The sequence below is a fragment of the Rhincodon typus genome, chromosome 11, assembly GCF_021869965.1.
Source record: "Rhincodon typus isolate 14 chromosome 11, sRhiTyp1.1, whole genome shotgun sequence".
NCBI lineage: Eukaryota > Metazoa > Chordata > Chondrichthyes > Orectolobiformes > Rhincodontidae > Rhincodon > Rhincodon typus.
The window spans coordinates 1,004,344-1,026,696 of NC_063342.1; the positions used below are offsets into that span (position 1 = coordinate 1,004,344).

General features: G+C 45.0%; 1 protein-coding gene across 1 annotated transcript in view; it reads left to right on the top strand.

Annotated features, from left to right (window-relative positions):
* Positions 1–22,353, top strand: part of LOC109925067 (radial spoke head component 1) — a 51,540-nt gene that overhangs the window by 12,043 nt on the left and 17,144 nt on the right. Inside the window, exon 4 of the mRNA XM_048603008.1 lies at positions 457–528. Within this exon, the coding sequence (XP_048458965.1) occupies positions 457–528 (72 nt within the window). The remainder of the gene's footprint in view (positions 1–456; positions 529–22,353) is intronic.

Below are 22,353 nucleotides of genomic sequence, written 5' to 3' on the forward strand. Positions count from 1 at the left end.
AGAGGTTTCTCATGTAGGAACTGGCACGTCAATTCTCCCAATTTTCCTGCCTTCTCCCCATAACCTTTGATCCCCTTAATAAATAAGAAGCTATCTATCTCTTTCTTAAATACACTCAGTGACTTGGCCTTCATAGCTCTCTGTGGCAATGATTTCCACAGATTCACCACCCTGTGGCTGAAGAAATTCCCCCTCATTTCTGTTCTAAAGGATCATCTCCTCACTCTGAGGCTGTGCACTCGGGTCCTAGTCCCTCTTATTGTGGAATCATCTTTTCCACATCCACTCTATCCAGGCCTCTCAGTATTCTCTAAGTTTCAAATGAGGTCCTCTCATCCTTCTAAACTTCAAGTACAGATCCAGAATCCAAAACTGCTGACGATATTCCAAAAGTGGTAGAGAACTGGATCAATTGTGGAAACTTCGAATAAGATTTATTTTGCTTCATTTCTACAGCCTACAGGTCGAGGGAAATACATCTTTGACTTTGGCTGTGAGCAGCATGGAGAATACCTTCAGACAGAACAGGTAATTACTATGGGAGACAGGGAGCCGACAGAATTGCATGGTAAGCTGAGTATTAATGGTTGGCACTCATCGGCGACTGCATCCTGAATGTGAGGGTTGTGGTCACTTAGTTTCTCAAGGACCTGTTCATGAGGATCCGTTTGCAGGATATTAGGAAAATCTTAATATTATTGAAACTTATGGCACAGAAAATGGCAATTCTGCCTTAGGGCCTGTGTTGGTTCTTTGAAAGAGTTCAGGTTCCCCTCCCAGCTGTTTGTCCCTAGTCATGTTAGTTCCTCATCCTCTAATAGCTCTCCAACTGCCTTATGGAATTTATGGGATCAGCCTCTAACAGCTTTTCAGGTCCATGCCCCAAATCTAACAATTCTTTGAGTTAGCACATCCAATTTTTTGAATTGAGAGCCAATGGCATAGTGGTATTGTTGCTAGACCACTAATCTGGAGACCCAGGAAATGTTCCACCATGGCAGATGGTAGAATTTGAATTCAATAAAAATCTGGAATTAAGTCTAATGATAACCCTGAAACCATTGCCAATTGTCAGGAAAAGCCCATCTGGTTCACCAACATCCTTCAGGGAGAGAAATTGCCATCCATACCTGGTCTGGCCTAAATATGACTCCAGACCCACAACAATGTGGTTGACTCTTCACCTGATGGGCAATAAATACTTGCCCAGGCAGTGACAACCACAACCTGTGAATGAAGTAAAATGAAAAGAAAAATTATTTGACAGCAATATTCTCTCTCCTCTATAGATCCTTTTGCAATGATTTGAAATCCATGTCTTCTGGTTATTCCTAGAGGGAATGGATTGTCCATCTTGTTATGATCCCAGCTGATGGGAATACTGGACAAGTCAGAACTCTATTCCCTTTCAGAGGCTTTTACACTTTTGCTGAAGTGTGGTGTAAATTAACGTAATACACGAGCTGAGGTGTAACCTGTGATTCGTAAATTTCCAGTACAATCTCTTCACTTTCATATTCCATCCTTCTATTTACAAACACTGCTAACCCTTATACTGGTTTAATCACCTTACCCTTCCAGCTTTAAAGATTTGTGTTCATGGTAAAGGTCAGAAATGACATGACACCAGGTTATTTGTCCAACAGGTTTATTTGAAAACACAAGCTTTCAGAGCCACACTCCTTCTTCAGGTGTTAGAAGGAGCAAAACTCCGAAAGTTTGGGTTTTCAAATAAACCTTTTGGACCATAACTTGATTTCATGTGATTTCTGACCTTGTTCACCCTAGTCCAACTCCAGCACCTCCACATCATTTGTTCCTGGACACTAAGGTCTTTTAGCTCATCTGCATTTATAGTGCACTGTGCTTCATATTAGTCCTCAGCAAGGAAGTAACTTTGTTATACTCAAGAAAGCCAGTTAGTGAAGCATAGGCCCAAACCCAGTATTTAGTTTGTCTTAACAATTATTTACCGAGTGAAACACTACAGGCCATACATCTCTGAACTGTCCCCAGCTTTATTGAGTGTCTCTATAATTTTTTTTATGCAAGCAGGCAGCTAGGATGTGGGTTTTATGTCTCATTTGAAGGGTGGCATTCCCTCATTGCTACACTGGAGGGTCATCATTTTTGCACTAAAGCCTTAAAGTAGAATTTGAATCCAGACTTTGCAGCTGTTGAGTATGACTTTATGCTCCAGAAGAAACAAATGAACTTGTAAAGTAAAATAATTGAGGAACTATCCCTTAAAGGAATACTGTAACAAACAAAAAAACGCACATCACCCTGATTCAGTTTATAACCCCAAATGATCTTGAATCAGTTTAGATTTCATGTGACCATGAATCAGAGTCACGTTAAGTATAAACAGAATTGAGATCATGTGGGGTTATAAACTAAATCAGTCACATAATATATAAGCCAAATCAGGGTGATGTGTGGTATAACTCCACAGAGGCCTGTATTCCTTCACCAAGTCGCCCTTCATTTACATGTGCATAATACTTGACAGCCAGCTGTCAGAGCGAACAGAACCTGAAACACTCCCGTTTATATCTGTCAGCCAGGGCTCCCTGATTCGACCAGGTTAACAGCCCCAATCAGGGAACTCATATTCTGTGATGATCACCTGGTTGACCTTGTTACAATCACTACAATGTGTGGTTTGTATCTTAACTAATTGTAGATTATCTTTGCCAGGATTCTGCTGTGAACAATGGGAAGGGTTTGAAGGGTGCATCTTCCAACTCGGCCACCCTGTCTCCAGTCACAGCTGAACCTTTTACATGGACAAAGGCTGGTGTAGCATACATTGGTTTGGCGTAATGCACACTGTGTTCTTGCGTGTTGCATGATCAGTCTCTGAACTGCTTCCAATGCATTTACATTGCTCCTCATATAAGATGACCATTACTTTTCTCTTCATTTCTTCATGGATATGGGTATCACTGGCCTGGGCAGCATTTATCGTTAATGCTTAATTGCCAAGAATGCAGCTCAGAGTTAACCACATTACTGTGGGTCTGGAGTAACATGTAGGCCAGACCAGGTAAGGGAACAGATTACCTACTGCAAAGAATATTACTGAACTAAATGGGCTTTTAATGACAATGACAATGTTTACATGGTTGCCTGTGTGTGTGTGTTGGGAGAGAGAGAGGGAGAGAGAAAGTGTGTGTGCGCGTGTGTGCATCAGAGGAGAGAGAGAGAGATAAAGAACATGTGTTTGTGTGTCTGTGTGTGTGTTTGTGTGTCTGTGTGTGGTGGAGAGAGAGACAGTGTGTGTGTTTGTGGGAGAAAGTGAGTGTGTGTGTGTTTGTGGGAGAGAGTGAGTGTGTGTGCGTTTGTGGGAGAGAGTGTGTGTGTGTGTTTGTGGGAGAGAGAGTGTGTGTGTGTGTTTGTGGGAGAGTGTGTGTGCACGTGTGTGTGTTGTTTGTGGGAGACAGCGTGTGTGTGTGTGTTTGTGGGAGAGAGTGTGTGTGTGCGCGTGTGTGTTTGTGGGAGAGTGTGTGTGTGTTTGTGGGAGAGAGAGTGTGTGTGCGCGTGTGTGTGTTGTTTGTGGGAGAGAGCGTGTGTGTGTGCATGTGTGCGTGTGCGTGTGAGAGACTGTGTGTGTGTGTGTGTGTGCGCGTGAGTGTGTGTATGAGAGAGAGAGTGTGCGTGTGTGAGAGAGAGTGTGTGCGTGTGTGTGAAACAGAGTGTGTGTATGTGCGTGTATGAAAGTGTGTGTGTGCGCATGTGTGAGAGAGAGAGTGTGTGTGTGTGTGTGTGTACGTGTGAGAGAGAGAGTGTGTGTGTGCGTGTGTGTGTGAGACAGAGTGTGTGCATGTGTGAGAGAGTGTGTGTGCGTGAGAGAGTGTGTGTGTTGTGTGAGAGAGTGTGTGTGTCTGTGAGAGAGAGAGTGCGTGTGTGAGAGAGAGAGAGCATCTGTGTGTGTATGTGTGTGTGAGTGAGAGAGAGAGAGCATGTGTGTGTGAGAGAGAGAGAGAGAGCGTGTGCGTGTGTGTGTGAGAGAGAGAGAGTGTGTGTTTGTGTGTGTGTGAGAGAGAGAGAGAGCATGTGTGTGTGTGTGTGAGACAGAGAGTGTGTGTGTGTGTGTGTGTGTGTGTGTGTGTGAGAGAGAGAGAGCATGTGTGTGTGAAAGAGAGAGCGTGTAAGTGTGTGAGACAGAGAGCATGTGTGTGTGTGTGAGAGACAGCGTGTGTGTGTGTGTGTGTGAGAGAGACAGCGTGTGTGTGTGTGTGTGAGAGTTTATAGTGTGGTGGCATCACCTGTAGTACGACATGAACCCAAGATCCCGGTTGAGGCCATCCTCATGGGCACCGAACATGGCTACCAGCCTTTGCTCAGCAACTCTGCATTGTTGTGTATCCCTTGGAGGACATTTACCTGAAGACCTAAGGCTGAATGTCCTTGATCGCTGAAGTGTTCTCCCACTGGGAGGGAACATTCTTGTTTAGAACATAGAACATAGAACAGTACAGCACAGTACAGGCCCTTCGGCCTACGATGTTGCGCTGAACTTTTACCCTAATCCTAAGGTCTATCTAACCTCCACCCATACCTTATACTATCATCCATATGCCTACCTAAAAGCCACTTAAATGCCCTTAATGAGGCCAGCTCCACTACCCTCTCTGGCAATGCATTCCACACTCCGACCACTCTCTGAGTAAAGAACCTACCTCTGACGTCTCCCCTATATCTACCTCCACTCACTTTAAAACTATGCCCCCTCATAATAGCTACCTCCACCCTAGGAAAAAGTCTCTGGCTGTCTACTCTATCTATACCTCTGATCATTTTGTACAACTCTATCAAGTCACCTCTCATCCTTCATCTTTCTAAAGAGAAAAGCCCTAGCTCTCTCAACCTTTCCTCATAAGACCTTCCCTTCATTCTAGGCAACATCCTAGTAAATCTCCTCTGCACGTTTTCCAATGCTTCCACATCTTTCCTGTAATGAGGTGACCAGAACTGGACACAATACTCCAGATGTGGCTGAACCAGGCTTTTGTATAGCTGGAGCATAACTTCATGGCTCTTGAACTCAATCCCTCTATTAATGAAAGCTAACACACCATATGCCTTCTTGACAACTCTATCCACCTGGGTGGCAGCTTTCAGGGAACTGTGGACATGAACCCAGAGATCCCTCTGCTTCTCCACATTGCCAAGAATCTTTCCGTTAACCCTGGATTTTGGTGATTGTTGTGCAGTGTCCATTCATCCATTGTCGTAGCGTCTGCATAGATTCACCCATATACCATGCCTCGGGGCATCCTTGCCTGCAGCATATGAGACAGACAATGTTGGCTGAGTCACATGAGTATCTGCCGTGTACGTGGTGGGTGGTGTTCCCACATGTGATGGTAGTGTCCATGTCGAAGATCTAACATGTCTTGCAGAGGTAGACATGACAGGGTTGTATAGTGTTGTGGTTGATGTTGTCCTGAAGACTGGGTAGTTTGCTGCGAACAATGGTCTGTCTAAGGTTTGGCAGTTGTTTGAAGATAAGAAGTGGAGACGTGGGGAAGATCTTGGCGAGGTGCTCATTGTCATTGATAATGTATTGATGGCTGCGAGAACATGGCATAGTTTCTCCGTTTCCGGGAAGTACTGGATGATGAAGAGTACCCTATCGGATGAATCCCGCAATTGTCTTCTGACAACGTCATTACGGTTTTTCACTGTGGCACATCGGAACTGGCGATTGATGAGTTGAGCATTGTATCCTGTTCTTATGAGGGCGTCCTTCAACACCTTCAGGTGTCCATCGCGTTCCTCCTCATCCGAACAGATCCTGTTCATGGATAGGGCTTGTCCATAGGGGATAAAAACAAAGTTGCTGGAAAAGCTCAGCAGGTCTGGCAGCATCTGTGGAGGAGAAAACAGAATTAATGTTTCGGGTCCGGTGACCCTTCCTCAGAACTGATAGTGGCTGGGAAAACGTCAGTTTATATGCAGAAAATAGGGAGGTGGGTGGGGTAGGGAGTAAACGATAGGATAGAGCCCAAAGAGAGAGAATGACAGTTGGACAGACAAAGGACTTGCTAACGATCAGGTTGGGATGGTGAATAATTGTTAATGGGGACTGTTAGTGACTAACAACAGGAGGTGTGTAGTGGCAGGCTATGTGGTAACAAGGCCTGGTGTGTGGGGTGAGGGGCTGGGACATGGGAGAGTTTAGGCCCTAAAATTATTGAATTCAATATTGAGTCCAGAGGGCTGTAGGGTCCCCAAGCGGAAAATGAGGCGTTGTTCCTCCAGCTTGCGTTGGGCTTCACTGGAACACTATAGCAAGCCGGAGACAGAGATGTTGGCCAGGGAGCAAGGTGGTGCATTGAAGTGGCAGGCAACAGGTAGTTCAGGGTCTTTTTTGCGAGCAGAACGTAGATGTTCAGCAAAGCGGTCGCCAAGTCTACGCTTCGTTTCCCCAATGTAGAGGAGACCACATTGTGAGCAGCGAATGCAGTAGACTAGATTCTTGGAAGTGTAGGTGAAGTGTTGCTTCACCTGAAAGGTATGGTTGGGCCCTTGGATACTGGGGAGGGAGGAGATAAATGGGCAGGTGTTGCACCTTCGTCGGTTACAGGGGACGGAGCCATAGAGCTGTGGGGAGGTGTTGGGGGTGAAGGAAGTGTAGACCAGGGTGTCCCGGAGGGAACGGTCCCTGCGGAAGGCGGACAAGGGAGGGGAGGGGAATATGTGTCCGGTGGTGGTATCTTGCTGGAGGTAGTGGAAATGGCATCTGATGATCTTCTGAATGTGGATGCTGGTGGGATGGTAGGTGAGGATAAGGGGAACCCTATCGCTGTTGCGGGAGGGAAGAGAAGGGGTGAGGGCAGAAGTGCGGGAGATGGGTCGGACCCGATTGAGGGCCCTGTCGACAACGGAGCTGGGGAATCCTCGGTTGAGGAAGAATGTGGACATTTCGGAGGCTCCCTTGTCGAAGTTGGCCTCATCTGAACATATGCGATGGAGACGGAGGAACTGAGAGAAAGGGATGGAGTCTTTACAGGAAGTGGGGTGTGAAGATGTATAGTCCAGGTAGCTGTGAGAGTCGGTGGGTTTGTAATGGATATTAGTGGCCAGTCTATCCCCAGAAATGGAAACAGAAATGTCGAGGAAGGGAAGGGAGGAGTCAGAGATAGACCAGGTGAAAGTGAGGGCAGGGTGGAAATTGGAGGCGAAATTGATGAAGTTTTCCAATTCTAGACGAGAAAGGGAAGCAGCACCCGATGATATCATCGATGTATCAGAGAAAGAGTTGTGGGTGGGGGCCGGAATAGGACTGGAACAAGGAATGTTCCACTTACCCCACGAAGAGACAGGTATAACTAGGGCCCATGCGGGTACCCATGGCCCCCCCTCTTACCTGAAGAAAATGAGAGAAGTTGAAAGAGAAGTTGTTGAGGATGAGGACAAGCTCAGCCAAGCGGAGGAGGGTGGTGGTGGGTGGGGATGGTTCAGGTCTTTGCTCCAGGAAGAAGCGGAGAGCCCTAAGGCCCTCCTGGTGGGGAATGGATGTGTAAAGGGATTGCACATCTATGGTAAAGGGGAGGTGGCTGGAGCCGATAACCTGGAAGCTTTGAAACCGGCGTAAGGCGTCAGATGAATCATGGATGTATGTGGGTAGGCATTGGACCGGGGGGAGAAGACTGAGTCAAGGTAGGAAGAGATGAGTTCTGTGGGGCATGAGCAGGCTGAAACAATGGGTCTATCTGGACAGTCCTGTTTGTGGATTTTTGGCAGGAGGTAGAAACGAGCTGTGCGGGGTTGGGGGACTATTAGCTTGGAAGCGGATGGGGGGAGATCACCGGATGAAATGAGATCCGTAGTCGTAGTGGATACAATGGCCTGATGTGCCATGGTGGGGTCATAGTCCGGGGAAGGTAGGAGGAGGTATCTGAGAGCTGGCGCTCAGCCTCTGTAAGGTAGAGGTCAGTACGCCAGACAACAACAGCACCACCCTTATCGGCAGGCTTGACGACAAAGTTAGGGTTAGATCTGAGTGCACGGAGTGCAGTCAGTTCGGAGGGAGATAGGTTGGATTTGTTGAGAGGGGCAGTGACATTGAGGCGACTAATGTCACGTCGACAGTTCTCAATGAAAAGAGCGAGTGCAGGTAAAAGGCCGGAGGGAGGGGTCCAGGTGGAGGGAGAGTGTTGGAGTTGGGCAAAGGGGTCTGTGGGACCGGGAGAGGACTCTTGTCCAAAGAAATGAGCATGGAGGCGATATGGGATGTCTATAGGGGATGGCTGTTTTAATATGTTTAGGGTGGAAACTGGAGAAGTGCAGCTTCTTGCTTGGTTCCTGGGCAAGTGGCAGAATACAGCAGAAACATTCTGTAAAGTATTTTCTCTCTCTTTCTCATTGAGTGGAGAAGTAAAAGAACATTCCAAGCAACTAGCTATTCCCTCTCTCTTGACAAATTCTTGACAAATTAAAGGAAAAAGAGAAAACCACCTTCAGAGATACTGGAACAATGAAGCCTCAGCTGGCAAATGACAAGTCAACAATTGATTGTCCATGCCCCCATGTCATTGAAGAATGGAAAAAAAATGGAAGGGAACTGAAAGAAAACTTTGTATTGATACCTGTTATCTGAACTGATGCTTCAGTTTGATTGTGCTTCACTGACTGCTTGTTTCATCCCCATGTATAACATTTATGTCCTGACTCTTTAAGTGTCTGTTTCTATGTGTATAGGAATATTTTTAAAGGGGTAGAACTTAAATTATAGAGAGTCATAAGTTAGGAATTCCTGTTTCTTAAAAGCAATCTTTTTGCAATGAATAGTTGTTTTCTTGTTAGGTAGAGAAAGCTATTCAGTGTATCAGTGACACTCTGGGAATAGTGGGGCTTGGTTTCCAGCTCACTATACCAGGGAGTCATGACAATGAGTGCTGCTGTTGACAGCATATTGCTAAGTGCACCTGTTTTCTATCACTTATATTTCACATTCAGTTGATATCTCTGCAAACTGAGGAACATTCTTTGCAGTCACTTTGGAGCAGATAGAAGTGGTTTGAGGAAGATATTTTGAAGTAGCTTGTGGTCAGACTCCACTGTCACTTGGCCTCTCAGAAACAATTATTGATTAAAATGCTCACAAGCAAAGGAAATAGCCAGGCACTCTTTCTGAACCTAAGTATAGCATTTGTGTTTATGCTCTAAATGTTCATGCATATAGTTGTCTTTAGCATCGCATGAGATTTTCAACGTAGTCTGTAATGGCTTATTCTATTGTATCTCATATCCATAGACTTATACATCATTCATGATAGCTTCCACTTCAGGAAGATCACTGACCATCCTGTACATCTGCATTGATATTCTTCTGGAGCAATGGAACTTTGTCTGATTTATTCATGGAATGTCATTGTTGTTGGATGAGCCGGTATTTATTGCCCTTCCTTAGTTGGCCTTTGGAAGGTGGTGGTGAGCTGAAGGCTTGGACCGCAGCAGTCCAGGTGCTGTAGGTAGAATCACAATGCCCTTAGGGAGGGTGTTTCAGGATTTTGACACACCAACAGGTTCTACAGGGTAGTGTTCATGCAAATGGCTGCAGATTTCTTCTGGCACATTTAGGAATACTTATCCAAACTTTAAACTTGCTTCATCTGAGACAAGTGGATTTTGTTGAACATCTTTGTGAGGGGTAGATCATGCCTCACAAACCTTATTGAATTCTTTGAAGAGGTGACCAAACACGTGGATGAAGGTAGAGCAGTGGATGTGGTATACATGGATTTAAGTAAGGCGTTTGATAAGGTTCCCCATGGTAGGCTCATGCAGAAAGTAAGGAGGCATGGGATAGGGGGAAATGTGGCAGGTTGGATTCAGAATTGGCTGACCGTTAGAAGACAAAGGGTGGTAGTGGATGGAAAATGTTCAACATGGTGCTCAGTTACGAGTGGTGTACCACAAGGATCTGTTCTGGGTCCTCTTCTATTTGTGATTTTTGTAAATGGATGAAGGAGTGGAAGGGTGGATTAGTAAGTTCATGGATGATACGAAGGTGGGTCGAGTTGTGGATAGTGTGGAGGGCTGTTCTAGGTTACAAAGGGACATTGATAGGATGCAGAGCTGGGCTGAGAAGTGGCAGATGGAGTTTAACCCTGAAAAGTGTGAAGTGATTCATTTTGGTAGGACAAACTTGAAAGCAGATTACAGGATGAACAGTAAGATTCTTGGCAGTGTGAAGGAGCAGAGGGATCTTGGGGTTCATGTCCACAGTTCCCTGAAAGTTGCCACCCAGGTGGATAGAGTTGTTAAGAAGGCGTACGGTGTGTTAGCTTTCATTAATAGAGGGATTGAGTCCAAGAGCCATGAAGTTATGCTCCAGCTGTACAAAAGCCTGGTTCAGCCACATCTGGAGTATTGTGTCCAGTTCTGGTCACCTCATTACAGGAAAGATGTGGAAGCATTAGAAAACGTGCAGAGGAGATTTACTAGGATGTTGCCTAGAATGGAGGGAAGGTCTTATGAGGAAAGGTTGAGAGAGCTAGGGCTTTTCTCTTTAGAAAGATGAAGGATGAGAGGTGACTTGATAGAGTTGTACAAAATGATCAGAGGTATAGATAGAGTAGACAGCCAGAGACTTTTTCCTAGGGTGGAGGTAGCTATTATGAGGGGGCATAGTTTTAAAGTGAGTGGAGGTAGATATAGGGGAGACATCAGAGGTAGGTTCTTTATTCAGAGAGTGATAGGGGCGTGGAATGCATTGCACGGTTGCAGGGAAAAGTGCCGGGGGTGGTGGGGCTGGTGGGAACTTTTCCCTGCAACCACAGGAAGTGCTACACCTGCCCCTATGCCTCCCCCCTCACCCCCATCCCAGGCCCTAAGAAGACCTTCCACATCAAACAGATGTTCACCTGCACATCTGCTAATACTGTATCCGCTGTTCCCGTTGTGGCCTCCTCTACATCGGGGAAACCAAGCGGAGGCTTGGGGACCGCTTTGTGGAACACCTACGCTCGGTTTGCAACAAACAACTGCACCTCCCAGTCGCGAACCATTTCAACTCCCCCTCCCACTCCTTGGACGACATGTCCATCCTGGGCCTCCTGCAGTGCCACAACGATGCTACCCGAAGGTTGCAGGAACAGCATCTCATATTTCGCTTGGGAACCCTGCAGCCCAATGGTATCCAAGTGGACTTCACAAGCTTCAAAATCTCCCCTCCCCCGACCTCATCCCAAAACCAGCCCAGCTCGTACCCGCCTCCCTAACCTGTCCTCCCACCTATCCACTCCTCCCATCTCAAGCCCCACCCCCACCTCCGACTTAGTGGCCTCATCCCGCCTCCTTGACCTGTCTGTCCTCCCTGGACCGACCTACCCCTCCCTAACTCCCCACCTACACTCACCTTTACTGGCTCCAACCCCACCTCCTTGACCTGTCTGTCTCCTCTCCATCTATCTTCTCCTTTATCCATCATCTATCCTCCTCCTTCTTTCTCCCTATTTATTTCAGAATCCCCTTCCCTCCCCCATTTCTGAAGAAGGGTCTAGACCTGAAACGTCAGCTTTCCTGCTCAAGAAAATGATTCAGCTTTTTACAGTTATAGCACTGTTTATTCCATGTTGGATGTGCTATCTTCCCTTGCTGTGCAATGTCCTTCACAATATTTACTACCTGACCTCTGGCCTTATTCTTTCTGGTGGCCCTTCTGTGAATAGTTCTTCCTTTTACCAATACGTTGTGCTTTACTGGCCTGGAATGTCGCTCAGTACAAAGACTTATTAATAACCTAAGACTTCTGGACATGAGGATAGCTGTCTTGAGGGTAAAGGGCAGGAAGCCGATTTGCCTAACATCTATAGCTGGAAAAATGCTGGAATCAATTATTAAGCAGCACAGTTGGAAAATCATAATCTAATCGAGCAGAGTCAGAATGGTTTCATGAGAGTGAAATTGTGTCCGACTAATTTATTAGAGTTTTTCAAGGAAGTCTCAACCAAAATGGATAGAGGGGAGCTAGTAGATGTGTTATGTTTGGACTTCCAGAGGCCTTCAACATGCCACCTCACAAAATATTAAGTCATAAGATAACAGCTCACAGTGTTGGAGGTAGTATATTGAGAATTAGTTCATCAGCAATCAACAGCGAGTGAGGATAAGGGGTTCTTTTACAGATTGGCGACTTGTGAGCAGTGGGGTTCCACAGGGATTGGTGCTGGGACAGCAACTGTTAAAATATATATTAATGACTTGGCGAAAAAGATCCAAATTTATACTGAATACTGTTGACAATACCATAGCCAAATTTGCAAACAACACTAAATTAAGTGGAAAGGCAAGGTGCATCTCAGATACAAAAAGTTCATAGAGACATATTGATAGGTTTACGTTATTGGGCAAATGGAGTATTATGTGGGAAAATGTGAGATTGTTCATTTTGGAAGGGAGAACAAAAGAACAGAATATAATTTAAATAGATAAAAACTGCAGAAAGCTGCAACACAATGGGACTTGGGGGAACTTGTGCACAAAACACAGAAAGCTGGCTCACAGGAGCAGCAGGTAATCAAGAAGGCTAATGGAATGTTGGCCCTTATTTCAAGGGGATTAGAGTATAAGGATCGGGAGGTCTTATTGCAACTGTACAAGATGCTGGTGAGACCACGTCTGGAGTACTGTGAGCAGTTTTGGTCCCCTCGTTTAAGGAAAGATATTTCATTGGATGCAGTCCAGAGAAGGTTCACGAGGATGATCCCCGATTTGAAGAGATTATGAGCAAGTGTTAAACAGATTGGACAACTACTCATTGAAATTTAGATGAACGGGAAATGAAACACACAGGATTCTTCAGAGGCTTCACTGGGTAAATGCTGACAGGATGCTTCCCCTCAAGGGATTGTCTAGGACCAGAGGGCATACTCTCAGAATAAAGGCACGTTAATTTACTACTAAGATGAGGAGGAATTTCTTCTCTCAGAGGTTTGAGAGCTTTTAGAACTCCTTGTCATAGACGGTTGTGAAGGCAGAGTCCTTGTGTATTTTAAGGCTGAGATAGATAGGCAGAGGGCTGTTGAGGCTGAGTTCTTAGTAGACAGATTTTTAATCAGCAGGGGAATTGAGGGTAATGGAGAAAGGTCAGGAAAGTGATTGGAGGGAATGTTGAATCAGCCATTCGTACTTAATCGTGGCACAACTTCGAGGCTGAATGGCCTACTCCTGTTCCTATTTCTTGTGGTCTGAAGTTTCTCATCTTTCGGCAGATTTATTCTCTGACGATATGATCTGTTGTGCCTAAGACAATCCTTCTGATGAAATCAATTTCTCAAATGTAGAAGCAGTCCCTGGGGTGCAAACTGGTTCTATTTTGAAGTCTGTTTGATAGTCAATTCATACACAAGTCAGAACACAATGCAAGACAATATGAAGCAGCTATCTGTATGTACAGGAGATGTTCATACATTGGGTCTTTAAAATTGCGCTCCTGCATTCTTAAGTACCAGCGTTTGTAAATCGGGGACCCCTCAATCTCCAGTTACTCACATAAGACCATATAACCATACAATATAGGAGCAGAAGTCAACCCATTGAGCCGATTCCACCACTAATGGCTGATCCGATCATCCTGAACTCTACCTTCCTGCCTTTTCCCTATAACCCTTACTGATTAAAAATCTGTCTATCTCAGCCTTGAATATACTAATAATTCAGCCTCAATAGCCCAAAAAGTTAAGAATTCCACAGATTCACAACAGTCTGAGAAATGAAATTCCTCCTCATCTCTGTCTTAAATGTGTGATCCCTTGTTCTGAGATTATGCCCTCTGGCAATCTCACAAAAGGTTATAATCTTTATGCATCTACCTTGTCAAGTTCCCTAAGAATCTTGTATGTTTTAATCAGGTTACAGGTTGCCTCTCATTCTTCTAAACTCCAACGAGTACAGGCCCAACCTACATGACCTCTCCGTATAAGAAGTCCTTCCATACATGGTGTCAGTCTAATGACCCTTCTCTGGACTGCCTACAATGCCAGTTTTTCCTTCCCTAAAAACGGGACCCAAAACTGGTCACAGTATTCCAGCTGTGGTCTGACTGGGGCCTTGTATAGTTTTAACACCCTCCCTATTTTTAGACTCCATAAAGGCCAACATTCTATTTGCCTTCCCTATTTCCCACTGAAATTGGGTATTAGCTTTTTGTAATTCATGGACAAAAGGTCTCAAATCCTCTGTTCTATTGTTTTCTGTAGTCTTTCTCCATTTAAATAATATTCAGCTCCTCTATTCTTCCTGCCAGCATAACCCCTCTAGACTGATCTCAAAACTCCATGACCTTGGTCCTGGCTCCGCTGTCTGCAACTGGATCCTCAGCTTCCTGACCCAGAGGCCACAATCAGTGAAGATAGGTAACTGCACCTCCTCCACATTAACACTCAGCACTGGAGTCCCACAACAATGCATTCTTAGCCCCCTACTGTACTCCCAGTACACCCCCGACTGTGTTGCCACATTCAGAATGAACACCATCGACAAGTTTGCTGACGATACCACTGTAGTAGGACAGATATCTAACAATGATGAGTCGAAATACAGAAGGGAGATAGAGGGCTTAGTGACATGATGTAATGAGAGCAATCTCTCTCTCAATGTCGGCAAAACTAAAGAACTGATCATTGACTTCAGGAAGAAAGGAAGAGAACACGCCCCCATCTGCATCAATGGAACTGAGGTTGAGAGGGTGGAGAGCATCAAGTTCTTCAGGGTGATGATAACTGACAACCTGTCTTGGAGTTCCCATGTAGATATGATGGTCAAGAAGGCACAGCAATGCCTCTTATTCCTTAGGCAGCTCAGGAAATTCAGCATGTCCATAGGGACCCTCACCAATCTCTTCAGACGCACTATTGAAAGCATACTGTCCGGGTGCATAATGGGCTGGTATGGCAACTGCTCTGCCCAGGACCGAAAGAAACTACAGAAGGTTGTGTTCATAGCCCAGACCATGACGGTCTATCTATCCATGGACTCCATTTACATGGCTCACTGCCATGAAGGCTGCCAACATCATCACAGACCCATCGCACCCTAGTAATGCTCTCCTACAACCCTTTTCGTCAGGCAGGAGATACAGAAGCTTGAACACACACACCACCAAGTTCAGGAACAGTTTCTTCCCAGCCATTATTAGACTGATAAATGGACTCGCTGGCCTCAAGTAATACTGATCTTGCTAAGGTTGGTCTCTCCTAGCGCTCGCCCTGTGCCCTGTAACATGTATGTCTCTGTCTAAGTTTTTTATAACAACCTTTGATCTGTACATCCTTGCTTGCTATGATCTGACTGTACTGCTCGTAAAGAAAGCTTTTCACTGTATTTACGTACACGTGACAATAAATCAATTAATCAGTCATCCAAAATACACAACCTCTCATTTCCCACATTATAATCCAAGTTTTTGTCCACTCACTTAACCTGTCAGTATCCCTCTGCAGCCTGTATGTGTCATCCTCACCACTCGACTTCCCACCTACTTTTGTGTCAACCCCAAACTTGGCTATAATATATTCACTTCCCTCATCCAAGTCATTTAACATATAACGTCAAGAATTGTGGTTCCCTGCAGCATGCCACTAGTTACAGCCATTGCAGCATGTAGGAAATTACAGTAACAAGGCAAATGAATGCTTGGCTGGAAATGCTGTGCAGGAGGGAAGATTTACAATCCTGGCACACTGGGATTGGCTTTGGGTGGTGGCACCAGTATAAGCCAGATGGGTTGTACTTGAACAGAGCTGGGACTGAGTTACTTGAGGAGCATTTTGCTAGTGCTGTTGGGAGGGCTTTAAACTAACTTGGCAGGGGTGTGTGAGCCAAGAGAGAATATTGGAGAAGAATACCATAAAATACTTGGCAGTGATGGAAATACACTAACATAAAGAATACTGGGTTAATACGTAAAGTTGGAGCAAGGGAGCAAGTATTGAAGTCCAAGTAAGGGTTTCGTGTGGGTATGTGATTGCATAGAGTATAATAGAAATTATTGGGGAGTCACATGTGCAGGCTGCCATGTAGTAGACTCATAGAGCCATAAAGTTGTACAGAATGGAAACTTCCGTTGAACTCGTCCATGCCGACCAGATATCCTAAATTAATCTAGTCCCATTTGCCAGCGGTTGGCTCATATCCCTCTTAGCCCTTCCTATTTATGTAACCATCAAATGCCTTTTAAATGTTGTAATTCTACTAGTCTCCACCATTTCCTCTGGCAGTTCATTCCATACACATAACACCCTCTGCGTGAAAAAGTTGCCCCTTAGGCCCCTTTTCTTTCTTTCTCCTCTTAACTTAAACCTATGCCCTATAATTTTGGACTCCCCCACTCCATGGAAAAGACTTGGCTATTCACCCTATCTATGCCCATCATGATTTTATAAATCTCTATAAAGTCACCCATCAGCCTCCAGCACTCCAGGGAAAATAGCCCAACCCTATTCAGCCTCTAACTGCGGCAGCATCCTTGTAAATCTTTTCTGAACCCTTTCATGTTTAACATTTTTCCTATAGCAGGGAGACCATAATTGAACGCAGTATTCCAAAAGCAGACTAACTAATGTACTGTATAGCCGCAACGTAAGACCATAAGACCATAAGACATAGGAGCAGAAATTAGGCCATTCGGCCCATCAAGTCTGCTCCGCCGTTCAATCATGGCTGATAAGTTCCTCAACCCCATTCTCCCACTTTCTCCCCGTAACCCTTGATCCCCTTGATAGTCAAGAACCTATCTATCTCAGTCTTAAATGAACTCAATGACCTGGCCTCCACAGCCTTCTGTGGCAATGAATTTCATAGATTCACCACTCTCTGGCTGAAGAAGTTTCTCCTTATCTCCATTCTAAAAGGTCTTCCCTTTACTCTAAGGCTGTGCCCTCAGGTCCGAGACTCTCCTAGCAATGGAAACATCTTCCCAACATCCACTCTGTCCAGGCCATTCAGTATTCTGAAAGTTTCAATTAGATTCCCCCTCATCCTTCTAAACTCCAACGAGTATAGTCCCAGAGTCCTCAAACATTCCTCATACGTTAAGCTTTCCATTGCTGGGACCATTCTCGTGAACCTCCTCTGAACCCACTTCAGGGCCAGTACATCCTTCCTGAGATATGGGGCCCAAAATTTCACACAATACTCCAAATGTGGCCTGACCAGAGTCTTATAAAGCCTCAGTAGTACATCCCTGCTTTTATATTCTCAAAATAAATGCCAACATTGCATTTGCCTTCCTGACTACTGACTCAATCTGCAAGTTTACCTTGAGAGAATCCTGAGCTAGAACTCCCAAGTATCTTTGCATTTCAGACTTCTGAATTTTCTCCCCATTTATACCTGGATTTAAATAAGGCATTTGATCAGGTTCCCCATGGTAGGCTCATGCAGAAAGTGAGGAAGTATGGGATAGGGGGAAATGTGGCAGATTGGATTCAGAATTGGCTGACCCTTAGAAGACAAAGGGTGGTAGTGGATGGAAAATATTCAACATGGTGCTCAGTTACGAGTGGTGTACTGCAAGGATCCGTTTTGGGTCCTCTTCTATTTGTGACTTTTGTAAATGATTTGGATGTAGGAGTGGAAGAGTGGATTAGTAAGTTCGTGGACGATACGAAGATGGCTCGAATTGTGGATAGTGTGGAGGGCTGTTCTAGGTTACAAAGGGACATTGATAGGATGCAGAGCTGGGCTGAGAAATGGCAGATGGAGTTTAACCCTGAAAAGTGTGAGGTGATTCATTTTGGAAGGACAAATTTGAAAGCAGAATACAGGGTTAACGGAAAATTTCTTGGCAGTGTGGAGGAGCAGAGGGATCTTGGGGTTCATGTCCACAGTTCCCTGAAAGCTGCCACCCAGGTGGATAGAGTTGTTAAGAAGGTGTATGGTGTGTTAGCTTTCATTAATAGAGGGATTGAGTTCAAGAGCCGTGAAGTTATGCTCCAGCTACACAAAAGCCTGGTTCAGCCACATGTGGAGTATTGTGTCCAGTTCTGGTCGCCTCATTACAGGAAAGATGTGGAAGCGTTGGAAAAGGTGCAGAGGAGATTTACCAGGATGTTGCCTGGAATGGGGGGAAGGTCTTACGAGGAAAGGTTGAGAGAGCTAGGGCTTTTCTCTTTAGAATGACGAAAGATGAGAGGTGACTTGATAGAGGTGTACAAAATGATCAGAGGTATAGATAGAGTAGACAGCCAGAGACTTTTTCTTAGGGTGGAGGTAGCTTTTATGAGGGGACATAGTTTTAAAGTGAAAGGAGGTAGATATCGGGGAGACGTCAAAGGTAGGTTCTTTACTCAGAGAGTGGTAGGGGCATGGAATGCATTGCCAGAGAGGGTAGTGGAGTCGGCCCCATTAGGGGCATTTAAGTGGCTATTAGATAGGCGTATGGATGATAGTATAAGGTAGGGGTGGAGGTTAGATAGACCTTAGGTTTAGGGTAAAAGTTCGGCACAACATCGTGTGCCTCAGTGTCTGTACTGTGCTGTACTGTTCTATGTTCTATTTAGAAAATAGTCCATGCTTTTATTCTTCTTACCAAAGTGCATGACCTCACACTTTCCCACGTTGTAATCCATCTGCCACTTCTTTGCCCACTCTCCTAACCTGTCCAAATCCTTCTGCAGCCTCCCCACCTCCTCAATACTACCTGTTCTTCCACCTATCTTTGTATCGTCTGCAAACTTAGCCTGAATGCTCACAGTTCCTTCATCTAGATCATTAATGTACAAAGTGAAAAATTGTGGTCCCAGCACTGACCCTTGCGAAACACCACTTGTCACCGGCTGCAATCCTGAGAAAGACACCTTTATCCCCACTCTCTGCCTTCTGCCAGACAGCCAATCTCTATCCATGCTAGCACCTTGGACTCCAAAATCTTATCCACGACCAAGGTTAGGCTAATTGGCCTGTAATTTTCAGTCTTTTGCCTTACTCCCTTTTTAAACAGGGGTGTCACGTTAGCGATTTTCCAGTCCTCTGGGACCCTCCCTGACTCTTGTGATTCCTGAAAGATCACCACTAACGCTTCCACTATCCCTTCAGCTATCTCCTTTAGAACTCTGGGGTGTAGTCCATCTGGTCCTGGTGATTTATCCACCTTCAGGCCAATCAGTCTTACTCACACCTTTTCCTTGGTGATGGCCACCATACTTAGCTCTGCCCCTGACTCTCTTGAATTTTTGGGATATTACTCGTGTCTTCTACCGTGAAGACTGATGCAAAGTAATTATTCAGTTCCTCAGCCATTTCCTTGTTCTCCACTACCATCTCTCCACTGTCATTTTCCAGTGGCCCAATGTCCACTTTTGCCTCTCTTTTGCCTTTTATATACCTAAAGAAAGTCTTACAGTCTTCATTTATATTACTGGCTAGCTTACCCTCATATTTAATCTTCTCCCTCATTTCTTTTTTTGTTGTTCTCGGTTGGTCTTTGTAAGCTTCCCAGTCCTCTGGTTTCCCACTGCCCTTCACCACATTATGTGCTTTCTCTTTTGCTTTTATGCTATCCCTGACTTCCTTAGTCAGCCATGGTTGCCTCATCCTCCCTGTACTATGCTTCTTTTTCCTCGGGATGCATTTTTGCTGTGTCTCCTGAATTACTCCTAGAAACTCCTGCCATTGCTGTTCCACTGTCTTTCCTGCTAGGCTCCTCTCCCAGTCAATTCTGCCTAGTTCCTCCCTCATAGCTCTGGAGTCGCCTTTATTCATGACGTCCCAGCTCCTGCACAAACCAATAAGGCAAGTGTACAAAAAGCCTTTTTTACTGAGGAAGGGTCACCGGACCCAAAACGTTAACTCTGATTTTTTTTTTTCTCCACAGATGCTACCAGACCTGCTGAGCTTCTCCAGCAACTTCTGTTTTCATACCTTCTTCACTACCCTGTCTACCTGTGACTCAACCTTCAAGGAAGTATGAACCTGCACTCCAAGGTCTCCTTGCTCGGCAACACTTGCCAGGTCCCTACCATTAAATGCATAAGTCCTGTACTGATTTGCCTTACCCAAATGCAACACCTCACATTTATCTAGATTAAACTCCATCAGCCACTCCTCGGCCCATCAGTCCATATGATCAAGGTGCCGTCGTATTCTGAGATAACTTTCTTCACTGTCCACTGCACCACCAATTCTGGTATTATCTGCAACTTATTAACCATTCCTCCAATATTTGCATCCAAAAATGAGCGGATCCAGCGCCAATCCTTGCTATACACTGCTTGTCACAGACCCCCAGTCCGAAAAAAATCTTCCACCACCGCTCCCTTTCTCTTACTTTCAAGCCAACTTTGTATCCAAATGGCTAGCTACCCCTGGATTCCATGTGACCTAACTTTGCTAACCAGTCTCCCATGCAGAACCTCATTGATCGCCTTGCTGAAAACATAGACAACATGCTCTGCTCTGCCTTCATCAATCTTCTTTGTCACTCCTTCAAAAAACTCAATCAAGTCAGTTGAGACACAATTTCCCACGCACAAAGCTGTGTTGACTATTCGTAATCAGTCCTTGCCTTTCCAAAGGCGTGTAAATCCTGTCCCTCAGAATCCCCTCCAACAACTTAGCTACCACTGACATCAGGCTCACTGGTCTATAGTTCCCTGGCTTTTCCTATGCACCCTTCTTAAATAAAGGCACCATATTAGCCACCCTCCAGTCTTCTGGCACCTCACCTACTGATGATACAAATGCCTCAGCAAGGGGCCCAGCAATCACTTCCCTAGCTTCCCACAAAGTTCTGGGATACACCTGATCAGGTCCTGGGGATGTATCCATCTTTGTGCATTTTAAGATGTCCAGCACCTCCTCCTCTGTAATATGGGCAATTATCAATATATCACTTTATTTCTCCAAGTTCTCTCGCTTCGATTTCCTTGACATAAAATACTGACACAAAATACTCACTTAGTATCTGACAATGCTGTGGCTTTAATAGGTGTGTTTTGTTCTGGTTTCTTTTAGAGAGAGATTGGGGGACGGGTGACGAGCAATCTGCAGGAATATAAACAACTTGTGAGGCCTTGCAGATTTTTTTTAAAGTTGAAACAGTAGAAACAGCCTGGATGGGTATGGCAAGCTCCCACAGACCAGGATTTCTAGGTTTTTTCAATTCAGCAGAAGTTTTGAAGAAATATAAGCTATTTCTTCCCCTCTCTTGGTTACAGCTATAGGCTGGGGTTTCTCTCTGCTGTTGGATTGTACGCTTCTGAATTTGTCTTTTTGTGAAGAGATGTTACTCTATAGGAACAGTTAACTAGTAATAGTTACTGTATCTATTATTCTGTTAAGTTTTCTAATAGAGTTAATTTCTTCTAACTTCTTTCTTGTGTTATATTTTAACTGTATTGTTTGAATAAATTGTGTTTTGCTTTAAAAAAACTAGAAATCACAGTCTGTGAGAGCTGTCCACAGCCATCGAGGGTGCTTCTGTTCCAACTTTAAAAAACCGCCAAGCTCTCACAAGTTGTTTATCTTCTCATAGGCTACTCACTACCTGTCCCCCAGTGTCTCTCTAAAAGAAACCAGGACAAAACACACCTCTTAAAGCCACAGCATTGTCACAAGTATCTCACCCATCTCCTGCAGTTCCACACATAGATGGCCTTGTGGATCTTTAATGGGCCCTATGCTCTCCCTGGTTACTCTTTTGCCCTTAATGTATTTGTAGAATCTCATTGCATTCTCCCTGATCCTTTCTGCAAAAGCTACCTCATGTCCCCCTTTTACCCTCTTGAGGGAATCTCTCCAAGGGATTCACTCAATTCCAGCTGTCTATACTTGCCATATGCCTCCCTTTTCTTGACCAGAGCATCAGTTTCCTTCGTCATCCAATGTTCCACCTACCAGCCTTGCCCTTCACACTAACAGGAACATGGGCTGCCTTCAAAGAGGAGATGGTTTGGATATAGTTGAGGTTTTTTTCCCCTCAAATGAGAAAGGTTGAACAAACAAATCCATAGCTCCCTGAATGACAAAGGAGGTAGAAATGAAGATAAAGAAGAGAAAAGGTGTGCTGCAAAGATGGTCTCAGGGGGAAGGTTTCAGATTCCTGGGGCATTGGGACTGGTGCTGGGGGAGGTGGGACCTGTACAAATTAGATGGGTTACACCTGGGCAGGACTGGGACTGATGTCCTAGGGCAGTTAGAGCAGTTGGGGAGGGTTTAAACTAATATGCCAGGGGGGTGGGAACATATGAAAGGAGTCAGAGAAGGAGGGAGCAAGGACAAAAACAAAAGGTAGAAAACGGAATAAGAAAAGTAACAGAGATAGTAGGAACTGCAGATGCTGGAGAATCCGAGACAACAAGGTGCAGGGCTGGATGAACACAGCAGGCCAAGCAGCAT